This window comes from Cucurbita maxima, unplaced genomic scaffold (assembly GCF_002738345.1).
Source record: "Cucurbita maxima cultivar Rimu unplaced genomic scaffold, Cmax_1.0 Cma_Scf00005, whole genome shotgun sequence".
NCBI classification, from domain to species: domain Eukaryota; kingdom Viridiplantae; phylum Streptophyta; class Magnoliopsida; order Cucurbitales; family Cucurbitaceae; genus Cucurbita; species Cucurbita maxima.
The window spans coordinates 4,304,149-4,314,581 of NW_019272021.1; the positions used below are offsets into that span (position 1 = coordinate 4,304,149).

The 10,433-nt window shown below is 36.9% G+C and overlaps 2 protein-coding genes across 2 annotated transcripts; one reads left to right on the forward strand and one right to left on the reverse strand.

Annotated features, from left to right (window-relative positions):
* Window positions 1-565: 565 nt before the first annotated feature.
* Window positions 566-4,066, forward strand: LOC111479358 (probable serine/threonine-protein kinase At1g54610). The gene is made up of 7 exons (XM_023123968.1): window positions 566-1,432; window positions 1,630-1,914; window positions 1,999-2,316; window positions 2,397-2,624; window positions 3,235-3,335; window positions 3,421-3,538; window positions 3,645-4,066. The coding sequence occupies exons 1-7, from the start codon at window positions 1,049-1,051 to the stop codon at window positions 3,945-3,947; spliced, it is 1,737 nt and encodes a 578-aa protein (XP_022979736.1). The 5' UTR covers window positions 566-1,048; the 3' UTR covers window positions 3,948-4,066.
* A 789-nt stretch (window positions 4,067-4,855) lies between these two features.
* LOC111479400 (tubby-like F-box protein 6) lies at window positions 4,856-8,436 on the reverse strand. Its single transcript, XM_023124042.1, has 6 exons — window positions 7,862-8,436; window positions 6,667-6,754; window positions 6,273-6,402; window positions 5,987-6,166; window positions 5,275-5,761; window positions 4,856-5,162 (listed from the first exon to the last, which is right to left on the reverse strand). Exons 1-5 carry the CDS (start codon window positions 8,153-8,155, stop codon window positions 5,290-5,292), a joined length of 1,164 nt encoding a protein of 387 aa, XP_022979810.1. The 5' UTR covers window positions 8,156-8,436; the 3' UTR covers window positions 4,856-5,162; window positions 5,275-5,289.
* Between the last annotated feature and the right edge of the window lie 1,997 nt (window positions 8,437-10,433).

A 10,433-nucleotide genomic window follows, 5' to 3' on the forward strand; every position in this document is an offset into this window, starting at 1 on the left:
TTTTTAAATTTATAAAAATAACGAGATTTTAAATTTATATAAATACTTAATTAAAATAAATAAACATCTCACATTTTTTAAATACGTTAAAATAAGTGCCACCTATGAAATTAAATTATATATTAAATTTTAGTATAGACCACCACCTAAGTCCACGTCGGTAGGTCAAAGTCAGAGCTGCGTGGCAAAAGTAAACAGTACTTTGCCAGGTCAGCACATCCATGAGGATAGATACCCGAGTCAAATCAGTATGTTTTCTCACTCCTAGGCTCCCCTACAACCGCTCACTCCAAATCCCCATGCTTCCTCCAATCATATATGGCCACGTACCCCTAAACTCTATGATTGACACGCGTCCCCTCCTCATAGGCTGAACTGAAAAATAATAAATAAATAAATAATTGACTGAGAGGAGTGGCACTAAAGCTGGTGTGGGGCTGTGACCTTTTGGTCTTTGGTATAAAAAAGAGTTCAAAACTGAAAAGGAAAGAGAAATTTTAAAATTAAAAAAAAAAAAAAAAAAACAAAATTCTCTCGCTCCTCTCTCTCTCTCCCTCCTAACATTCTTTCTTTTTTCTCAGCTCCAAACTTCCAGAAAGGAAAGAAATAAATGAAAAAAAAAAGAAAAAAAAAAGAAACACATGTTCTTGATTCACAGTCAGCTGAGTGAGTGAAGATTTGAGGATTTTCTGTTCTTGAGGTGAATTTGGGTTGATGAAAATAGTGAGAAATGGGTTGATGTTGTTGTTGTCGTTGTTGTTGTTGTTGTGGTGTTTGTTGGGGTACTTTTTGGTGTGTTTTTGAAGCTGTGATTGTTTAAAGATTTTCGAGGCCAACTCCAAATCATTGCTTTCTCTTACTTTTGTCTCCATAATTCTTTCTGTTTATATCATTCACTTTCATACTTCCTTTCTTTCCCATTCCAATTCCCGTTTCCCTCTCTTCCAAAAGCCTAAATTATTAGGGTTTTGGATCCGCCTCTATTTCCTTGCCGGACTGTCATGGCGGGATGATGATTCCATGACTTTTCTGCTGTGGTTTGGTTTCTATGGGGTGTGTTTTTGGCCGAGAGGTCTCTGCGAAGCCTGTCCAGAGAGCGGAGGCGGAGGCGGAGGAGGAGGAGAGACCGAAGGCCGCAGCGGCGGCGGAGGAAATTAGGGCTTCTGCTAAACCGGTGGTTGCTGTGGCTAATGCTAATGCTAATGCTAATGCTCGCAATGGTGGCTGCAGGAAGGAGGTTGAGGATCATAGAGGTTTGAGGTCGAGAGGCGAGCGGCGGCGACGGCCGAATCCGAGATCGAGTAATCCGCCGAAACATGTGCATGGCGAGCAAGTCGCCGCCGGTTGGCCTGCTTGGCTCTCCGCTGTTGCCGGTGAGGCTATCAACGGATGGATTCCTCGCCGTGCTGATTCTTTCGAGAAGCTTGATAAGGTATGATTTGATTTCTCATTCTCTGTTCTGCCATTTTCATTGATGTTCTTCCAAATCCCCATATTTATATGAACAAAACTGGAAATAAATTCAAGTTTTGTCCGAGAAATTCTCGTTTTCATTGATGTTCTTTCCTTTTATGAACAAAACTGGAAATCTCCCGAAGTTACATATATATATATAATGTTGTTGAACAGATTGGGCAAGGAACTTATAGTAATGTGTACAAAGCAAGGGATACTTTGACAGGGAAGATTGTGGCTCTAAAGAAGGTTCGTTTCGACAATTTGGAGCCCGAGAGTGTGAAATTTATGGCTCGAGAAATTCTCATTCTGCGACGTTTGGATCATCCTAATGTTGTGAAACTCGAAGGTTTAGTGACATCCCGGATGTCATGTAGTTTATATCTTGTGTTTGAATACATGGAGCATGATTTGGCTGGACTTGCTGCGAGCCCAACGATCAAGTTTACCGAACCGCAGGTGTGAAGATCGGACTCGTTGGTTTGATTCATTTAAATGGATGCATTGGTATTTAGTTCTGTGTCTTCTAATGGACTTTGGCAGGTTAAATGTTATATGAACCAATTGTTATCAGGGCTCGAACACTGCCACAACCGTCACGTGCTGCATCGCGATATAAAGGGATCGAATCTTCTGATTGGTAATGATGGGATCCTTAGGATAGCTGATTTCGGGTTAGCTTCCGTCTTTGATCCGAACCAGAAGCAGCCTATGACAAGTAGGGTGGTTACGCTATGGTATCGACCTCCTGAACTTCTTCTCGGAGCTACCGATTATGGCGTTGGTGTAGACCTTTGGAGTGCTGGCTGCATTTTAGCTGAGTTGTTAGCTGGAAAGCCTATCATGCCCGGTCGCACGGAGGTAAAGCTCGTTACTAGTTGTCGGGATCAAGCATATTCAGTTTAGTCGTTGCTGAGTATTATCGTTTGGCATGTTCGTAGGTCGAGCAGCTACATAAGATATTCAAGTTATGTGGCTCTCCTACAGAGGAATACTGGAAGAAGTCAAGGTTGCCTCATGCAACCATATTCAAGCCTCAACATTCATACAAGAGATGCATATCAGAGACGTTTAAAGACTTCCCGCCATCGTCTCTGCCGCTAATCGAGACACTTCTTGCAATCGACCCAGATGAACGCCTGACTGCCACTGCTGCGTTACATAGTGAGGTCAGTTCGTACGTTCGCTATAGCATACACAAACTATCATTTTTGCACCTGAACCGTCTACTGCCTTGTTTTCTTTCTTGTCCCTGCTTCGTTATGCTTCTGAATCTCGGCATGTTATAGCATCTCGGCGCCGTAGACCTTTCGATCGAAACAGAGATATTCAAAATAAATTCTCTTCACCGTAGGAATCTTTTGATTATGCAATCTTGATCTTGCTCGAAATTGAGAGCTGGCATCTTTCTCCATGGCTAGTAGTTTTCACCATTAAATCTATGCGGAATAGAGTTTTTTGCCCTATAATCATCGACCCATATTCCCATCCCCTGCTCTCGAGCAAGAGAAAGAAAATGTAACGCTTCATATCCAAAATTTAGATCAGGATTCGACATTTGATGATCCTAATATCTCTACGTCATGATCTTGTTACCTATTTGTCTCGAATTACTTCCAAGAGTGAAGACTGCCTCCACAAATCAATACGGATCTTTTTATCATGTTTTGTCTCGACTCACATGCACTTGTTACTTAGTAATCTCAAGAACCGATTGCAGATCCTTCGATATTTCTCGTGTTTATAGACATTTTTTAAAAAATTCGTTCTATTCTGCAGTTTTTCACTACCAAGCCATATGCCTGTGAGCCTTCCAGCCTCCCCAAGTATCCTCCAAGCAAGGAAATGGATGCAAAACTGCGGGATGAAGAAGCAAGAAGGTTGATGACCAAATAAGACTCAACTTATTTCTTGCAATTAGTTGGTTCTATCTTGTTCTTCTGACTTTGAGCTGTGTAAGTGCAGGCTAAGAGCTGCTGGCAGGTGCAATGCAGATGGGGTGAAGAAATCACGGGCACGCGATCGAGCTGTTCGTGCAATTCCCGTTCCAGAAGCCAATGCTGAGCTTCAGGCCAATCTCGATGTATGAATTCTCGTCGATTTTTTCCCTATCTCATCGCGCACACACAATGAACTGTGCTTGTACCCCATGTTTTGATGCGAAAATCTGATATTGATGCTCTCTACAGCGGCGACGTCTCATTACACACGCAAATGCAAAGAGCAAGAGCGAAAAGTTTCCTCCTCCACATCAAGATGGAGCACTTGGCTACTATCTAGGAACTTCACATCACATCGATCCAATCTATGATCCTCCCGACGTTCCATTTAGCTCCATGAATTTCTCGTACCCGAAAGCAAACATTCATACATGGTCTGGTCCATTGATGGATCCAGCTGCTGTTGGTGCTCCAAGACGAAAAAAACACACAGCAGGGGATTGTCATTCATCAAAGGACTTACGAAAAGATAAACACTCTGCTCGAGTCTAATTCACAGAAATCGGTTTCGTAGAGCTTTGGACAGTTTTAAGGTCAAGCCCGAGAAATTCGATTGAATTCAAGGGAGAGGTAAAGAGTATATCCTTTGTCATTTTAAATTTTCAGTTTTCTATATAGATTTGTAAGATGTTTGTATATTTTGTTTTCTATATTTTTGTTTTACCCATTTTCCATATTCTCTTCACTGTGCTTACTGAAATATCAATAAAATTTGTTCAACCACCATGCCGCATGTGCGTATATGTTCAATCTTCTGCGACACATACGACTTGTCTCTACACCAGGCCAAGTCATTCGGCTCGACCTTGCTCTGCTCGGAGCCAAGGTCTCTCAATGCAACGTCGCATCTCATCTTGTCATCTCGATCCCCATCGACATGGTTCATATGTCTTGGCGCCATCTTGATCCCCAAATAGTAATCAAGGAGGTAATAACAAATAGATCAGGTAGGAAAAACTATTTGCAGTTAACATTCATCAATTCATCCTATCCTTTTATGAACTGATCACACTATCCATCTTCAAAATGTTAGCAATAAAAAGTTCATCCTAAGAATAATATGAATATCCAGCCAAAGAAACTTGAACACAAAACCAACCACCACTACAAGTGTAGCTCAATCTCAGAAAAACAATGAAAATAGTGGAAATTATCATCTTTCGCCACTCATTCAAATTATATAATTTGTTTCAAAATTTTGGCAACGATTATCAGAGCCACATATTTCTGTTTCTCCATGTTTAATTATCTGAAATCCCTGTAGAAAAAATGGCATACCTCAAAATCCGCATCAACAAAATGGCGATTCCTCAGCCCTCAGCCATGGTCACTAGCAAAGGGGTGGATGTCTAGGCAGAATCCAATGAAGTCAAAGACAGTCAAAGACGAACGCAGATGGATGAAAGATAGAAATCAAGAACATATAAAGTATGTCAATTATTATATAGGAATGGGGCCTCTTGGTGCAGCATCAGATCGTACACAAAAGAGTTACTATTTACATCAAAGAAAATAAATATTCAATGTGTACTCTAGACAAAATGTTACCAAAAAGTGGAGATGAGCTGTGAAATTCAAAGCCTGGCTTAGCCCCCATTTCCTTCCAATGCAGTTCTTCAAGGGTTTTTCATGATACTTTAACTGCTGCTAGCCACTGAAAAGCTCTTGTTGTCGAGAGAAAATCCCGTTGCGTGCACTTACATGATCCTATTAATTCATATAAAACAACCAAGGAATCAGAATAATGGCCATCAAATGTCCCAAAAGGTTCAAATATAAGGTTTTGTTTTAAAAAGCTTAGATTTTAAATGTGTAAAACCTGATCAGAGATGTCTCATTCACACGCTATCTTTGTGTCAAAACTGCTGAGGCAGATGGCAAAAGCTTGAAACGCTGAGATTGGGTATCTGTAGTCCATCGTAAATATATCCTTTCCTACTTTTCCAAACTGAAGGATAATCTTTTCATGTTCAGGTCCAGCAAGTCCGTTTTCAGGTGAAGCGACTAACTGAAAGTTTTTCACCGAGGCAATTGTCACTCGCCCATGGAAGTTCAAACACCAACATTGGAGCTGTTCGTGCCACCGAGCAGCCTTGTTCCTAAGCACTAAGACCCGATCCTCCTGATCAGTTGAAGATCCTGATGGTTGATCATCCATATGATTCGATTTTGACCAGGAAAATCTCAATGATGGAAGAAAGTCTATACGGCTTAGCGAGAATTCAGTCTGTATTGGAGCCACCCCTCCTGGTTCAATAGCTGAGGCAGGAATAGCATCCATTACACAATGCATTCTCCTTGGACCCCTGCAGTAATACAAACCATATTAGCCTCTAGAGTAACATAGACAAACCCAAAAGCAGATTAGTGCGTGTCTCGCTCATTCAGGACGATGTAAGAGACATCAATGACAAGCATTCTTTAATTGGATGGATTTATTTATTTACATATGCTTTCCTCATTATCAATAATACAGCAAAATAACAGATGGCTTTCAGGAGGAAAAAAGTGTAAAGCCTCCCCATATGTACCTTGAACCCAAGACATTCAACTCATATGAGATGTGAGCCACTGGGTAGTTGCCGGCAGGAACTCTAGGTGACACTTGTTTCAGGCCCACAAGCCTAGAGGAGCGGCTTTTTGAAAGCTTGGCTCCTGCATGAGGTGGCTGTCCATCAAAGATTGTGAACTTTGTTCCTAAAAAATTAGATCTTTAAAAGAAAAATAAATTAACATTTGAGTTAATATTAAAAAAAAAAAAAAAAAAAAAAAAAAACCCATACAGTCAACATCAAACACCTCCTCCTGGAGCCCTACCTTAATTTTCCAACGAAGGTGCCACTTGCCTTGGACATGTCATCAACATGCAGAGATATTATATAATCAGTGCAGGTGGCCCGTCGACACTTACGGGCAGCAAGAAGAAACTTTCCATCGTCAGCAAGTGCTGTCGCCAAGACCAAAGGCCAAAAATCAGCGACTTTATCTATGCTCCCATCCCCCTTTCCCCCCCATAAAAGGTTATTGTATATAAACTACATAAATCAAAAGGAGGTAATTATCCTTGGAAGATACAAAAGTAGCGCCTAGCAATGAGTTAAATCACCCAATTAATTAACTTTTTCAAACAATCAAGCAACTAATCGAATAAACCGCCCAAAGAATAAAGAAGGAAAGCGTCAAGCAACTTGCTTTAGCTATGGAAGCTTACCACTAGTCAAACTAAGGTAAAGGAAATAAGTTTGTGCAGATCGATTTCGTTTTATGAAGCAATGAAGAAGCAAATCCCTTGGACCAGGCTGCAAAGACAACAAAAAAAACATCAAAATAAGAAGGAATGTAGTGACTAACAAACTTAAATCTAATAAAATCTAAATCATAATTTTTAAAAAAATTCTTTCGGCAGTTTTAGACAAACCATAACCTAAAAAATAAACAAACCTATAAAATAAGTATGTATATATGTCAGTAACATATGTATGGATGTAATATATAATAAGTTGCAGAAAGGAAAATTATAAACTTATATGACACTCAACCAGTTGGCCCTATATATATATATAGTGTGAGCAGTAATCTCAAAAAGTAGAACCCAATAATTAGAGGGGACCTAAAGTATTGCAGCTAAACGTGGTCCCTAAAAAGATAACGATACCTTTTGTTGGCAATTTCCAAATGAAAAAATGACAAATTTGTGGAACTGGAAATATATGAGATCTTGCAAACGCCAACACCAAGTCAGATTCAACACATACAAGAGTTGAATTTTCAGAAACTCACGCTACCTTCATAAGAAAATGTTTAACAGAATTATGCTGCTTATAGCAATAATAAACGGATCGATATACCAATTTGATATCCTCAGATAAAAGTATGCACGCTGATTTCTTTGTCCCAAAAAAGTGAATAATTTTTTAAAAAAAGGTGCACGCACTTCTCTTCATTTGATCATTAAAGAACACTTCCCAGTCCCAATCAATCCCATTTAAGCCTGAACATATTGGGATTTAAATAAAAATGAAAGAAAGGAACTGTTAATTAAATTGTTCATCTTCATCCCATATCTTGAACTAGAAGATTTGTTTCTAATTTTTTTGAAAAAGTTAACCTAGCACTCCAAAAATATGCTCTACATGAAAAAAAAATAAACAGGACAAGAGATAATGTGAGTCTAAAAAAGGAAAAACATACAAGACGACTGCAATAATGGACAATCAACGGCCTACGCGAAAAATACGCCCGTAGTAACAAGTACTCCCGCGGAATTTTAGGAGAATAAACACACAGTAGATTGGAGAAGGTTGATTATATAATACGATTAAAACACCGAAATGAGAATTACATATAAAAACATCAAATCCAAATCGTCGCAATAAATTTGAGAAAACAGTTCGAAGATCCCAAACCTGCTTGACAGAAATAGGAAACGTCAATCTGCCAGAAACCTCAGGAGTTTTAACAATCTCCTTAGTAATCCGTCTCCAGCTCCGGCAAACTCCGGCGCAGGCCACTACGCTCTTCCGCAGAGGCCAAACATTCTCAGAGCTCTCGATTCTAACCAAAACCTCTCTCAACAACTCCTGAGGCATGTAAGTCCAACAGCTCTGCGCCAAACCATCGCCGACTTCAGCCGTCGAACCATCCTGAACTACACGGCGGGACCTGGATCTCATTTCCTGGATTATACTCCTCAAAGACATGGAAACTGAACTGTGTTCCAACAAAGCCTTCTTGAAGGAAGAGAAGCCGGAATCGGAACAGAGAGTCAGGATTTGTGAGGACAGTGAAGAAGATGAGGGAGAAGAGAGGAATCTTGGAGAGAAAATTGAAGCGATTTTCCGGGAAAGATGAACAGGGAAAGGGATTGGGATTTTGAAGAGAAAGAGAGAGAGAAAGAGAAGGCGTTGGTTCGGAGAAGGTTAAGAATCGAGTTGAGGATTGTGATGTCTACTGAAACTCGAATTGCCTTCCTAACTTTCACCTTTCTACTCTCCCAATTTATTTTTCATTTCAAATTATTTTATTTCTGTCAATTAATATATTTTTTAATTCATTATTTGTGTCTTTTTTTAAAAAAATATATATATATATAATAATTTAGATTCTTAATTTAAAAATTCATATATTTATATAAAAATAAATAATGGGGACCAAATTGTTATTAAGTTAAAAGTTTAGGGACTATTTATGACTAACGATTTCATCCCTTTTAAAAATAAATATTTTTTATATTAATCATTTTATATATATATTAATATTAAAAATATTAATATTTATTTTTCTAAACGGTGAAATAGTTATTATTAATTTAATTATAGTATGATTTTTTTAGAAAAAAGATATTTTATTGAGTTTGAAATAAGATATTTTAAGAAAGATGACATGAGGATTAATAATACACTTAATTATCTCTACAATTGATTTTAATTTTGACTAAGATTTTTCATTTTTTTCTAAAAAAAATTATTTATTAGAAACTATATCTTACCGATTTTAATAAATTATTAAAAAAAATATCTCAGTTGGGACCCGAGCACCATCACACTAATCAACTTTCTTGCTTGTTGCTTTAGAAAGATGGTTGGAGTGCATGCTCGTGGTACCCATTTTCTTAGCCCAACCTTTTCTTAAGAAGATCCCGAAAAACTAGTAGCCAGACAGGTACTTGGCAGCTCACGAGCAACATATAGACGAACGGTTGTCCATCACTTGCTCGATCTCTTTTGACGGTTTCTTTGATCGAGAAATGCATACACTTCTTTTGTTGTTGTTAAGCTACCCTTTCTCGTATTCAACTCTAGTACAAGATTCAAAAGAATGCATAGAATTCCAAGTGAGATGTCCAAAGTAAAAGAAACGAAGGGAAGAATCAACGAGTTTTTTCAGCCCCAAAGCCCAGAATCAATGAAAATGAGCGTATCTAAAGCTATTAACACCCTCGACTTTTATAAAATTTTATAAAAGATCTATTCTACCTATATAAAATTTTAAACATAACATTAACACCCCTCGACTTTTATGAAAAAAAAGCTTTAAAATGTTTTTACCCTTAGTATATGGATGAAAACTATCTATCGACGCCTCATAGACTATCTCAATTTTTAATGTTAATTTTAAAAGCTCATTAACGAAACTTTTCAAAACTCAAATTATGAACGGTTTCCATCCAAAATTCAGGGTATTTTATTTTTTTTAAAAAAATTAAAAGTATTTTTGAGATTTTTTTTAACGACTTTTAAAAGTATTGGAATATTTTTATTTTATTAATTTAATCATAATGTATTTATTATTTAAAGAATAAGTTTATATTTGAAAGATTAAATTTTGGAAAGACTTTATTTTGTAAATAAAAAGAGATTAGAAATGTGGGCCCATTCAATTATGTCTGCCATTAGAATGGGCCCACAAAGAGGCCCACTTGTAGACAGGCTTATCCATTCGATAGGGGTTTGCTTGATGGAAGGGATTCTAAAATTGTTTCCTATTTCAACACCTTTTAAGACCCTCTTAATTAAAGGTTGTTTTTTTTTTTTTTTTTTTTTTGTTTTATAAAATATTAATTAAATTAATATAAAATATGTTGACAAGACCATTAATATATAAAAATTATAAATATATTTGATATTACTCAAAATAAATGAGGTGACATTTAAAATATAAAAATTAATTAAATGAATAACGAGCTTAATTTTCTATATAGTTATAATAATACCATAATACTCTTTTAATTTTGACACGTCACATGTCAAATCAAATTTTATTATTAATTTTAATGGAAAATATATATTTGAAACAGTAAAATTTAAAAAATAACCCTAAATACCTAATTAAAACTTATTCAAAAGTTTACAGTATAATTTAAACTATGTTTTATTTATTTATATATATATATATATATATATATATATACTTTTTGTTTTGAAAGAATAAAGAAAAGAACCTGACAACTTTTTTTTTTTTTTTTTTTTTTTTTTTTTT

Excerpts from the sequence above, each read along its gene's own strand:
- LOC111479358 (XM_023123968.1), top strand. The coding sequence starts at position 1,049 with ATGGGGTGTGTTTTTGGCCGAGAGGTCTCTGCGAAGCCTGTCCAGAGA. Across the intron at positions 1,915-1,998 it reads TCAAGTTTACCGAACCGCAG|GTTAAATGTTATATGAACCA; the intron begins GTGTGAAGATCG and ends GGACTTTGGCAG. Across the intron at positions 3,539-3,644 it reads AGCTTCAGGCCAATCTCGAT|CGGCGACGTCTCATTACACA; the intron begins GTATGAATTCTC and ends TGCTCTCTACAG.
- LOC111479400 (XM_023124042.1), bottom strand. The coding sequence starts at position 8,155 with ATGTCTTTGAGGAGTATAATCCAGGAAATGAGATCCAGGTCCCGCCGT. Across the intron at positions 6,755-7,861 it reads TTCCTATTTCTGTCAAGCAG|CCTGGTCCAAGGGATTTGCT; the intron begins GTTTGGGATCTT and ends TTGTCTTTGCAG. Across the intron at positions 6,403-6,666 it reads TTACCTTAGTTTGACTAGTG|CACTTGCTGACGATGGAAAG; the intron begins GTAAGCTTCCAT and ends TCTTGGCGACAG.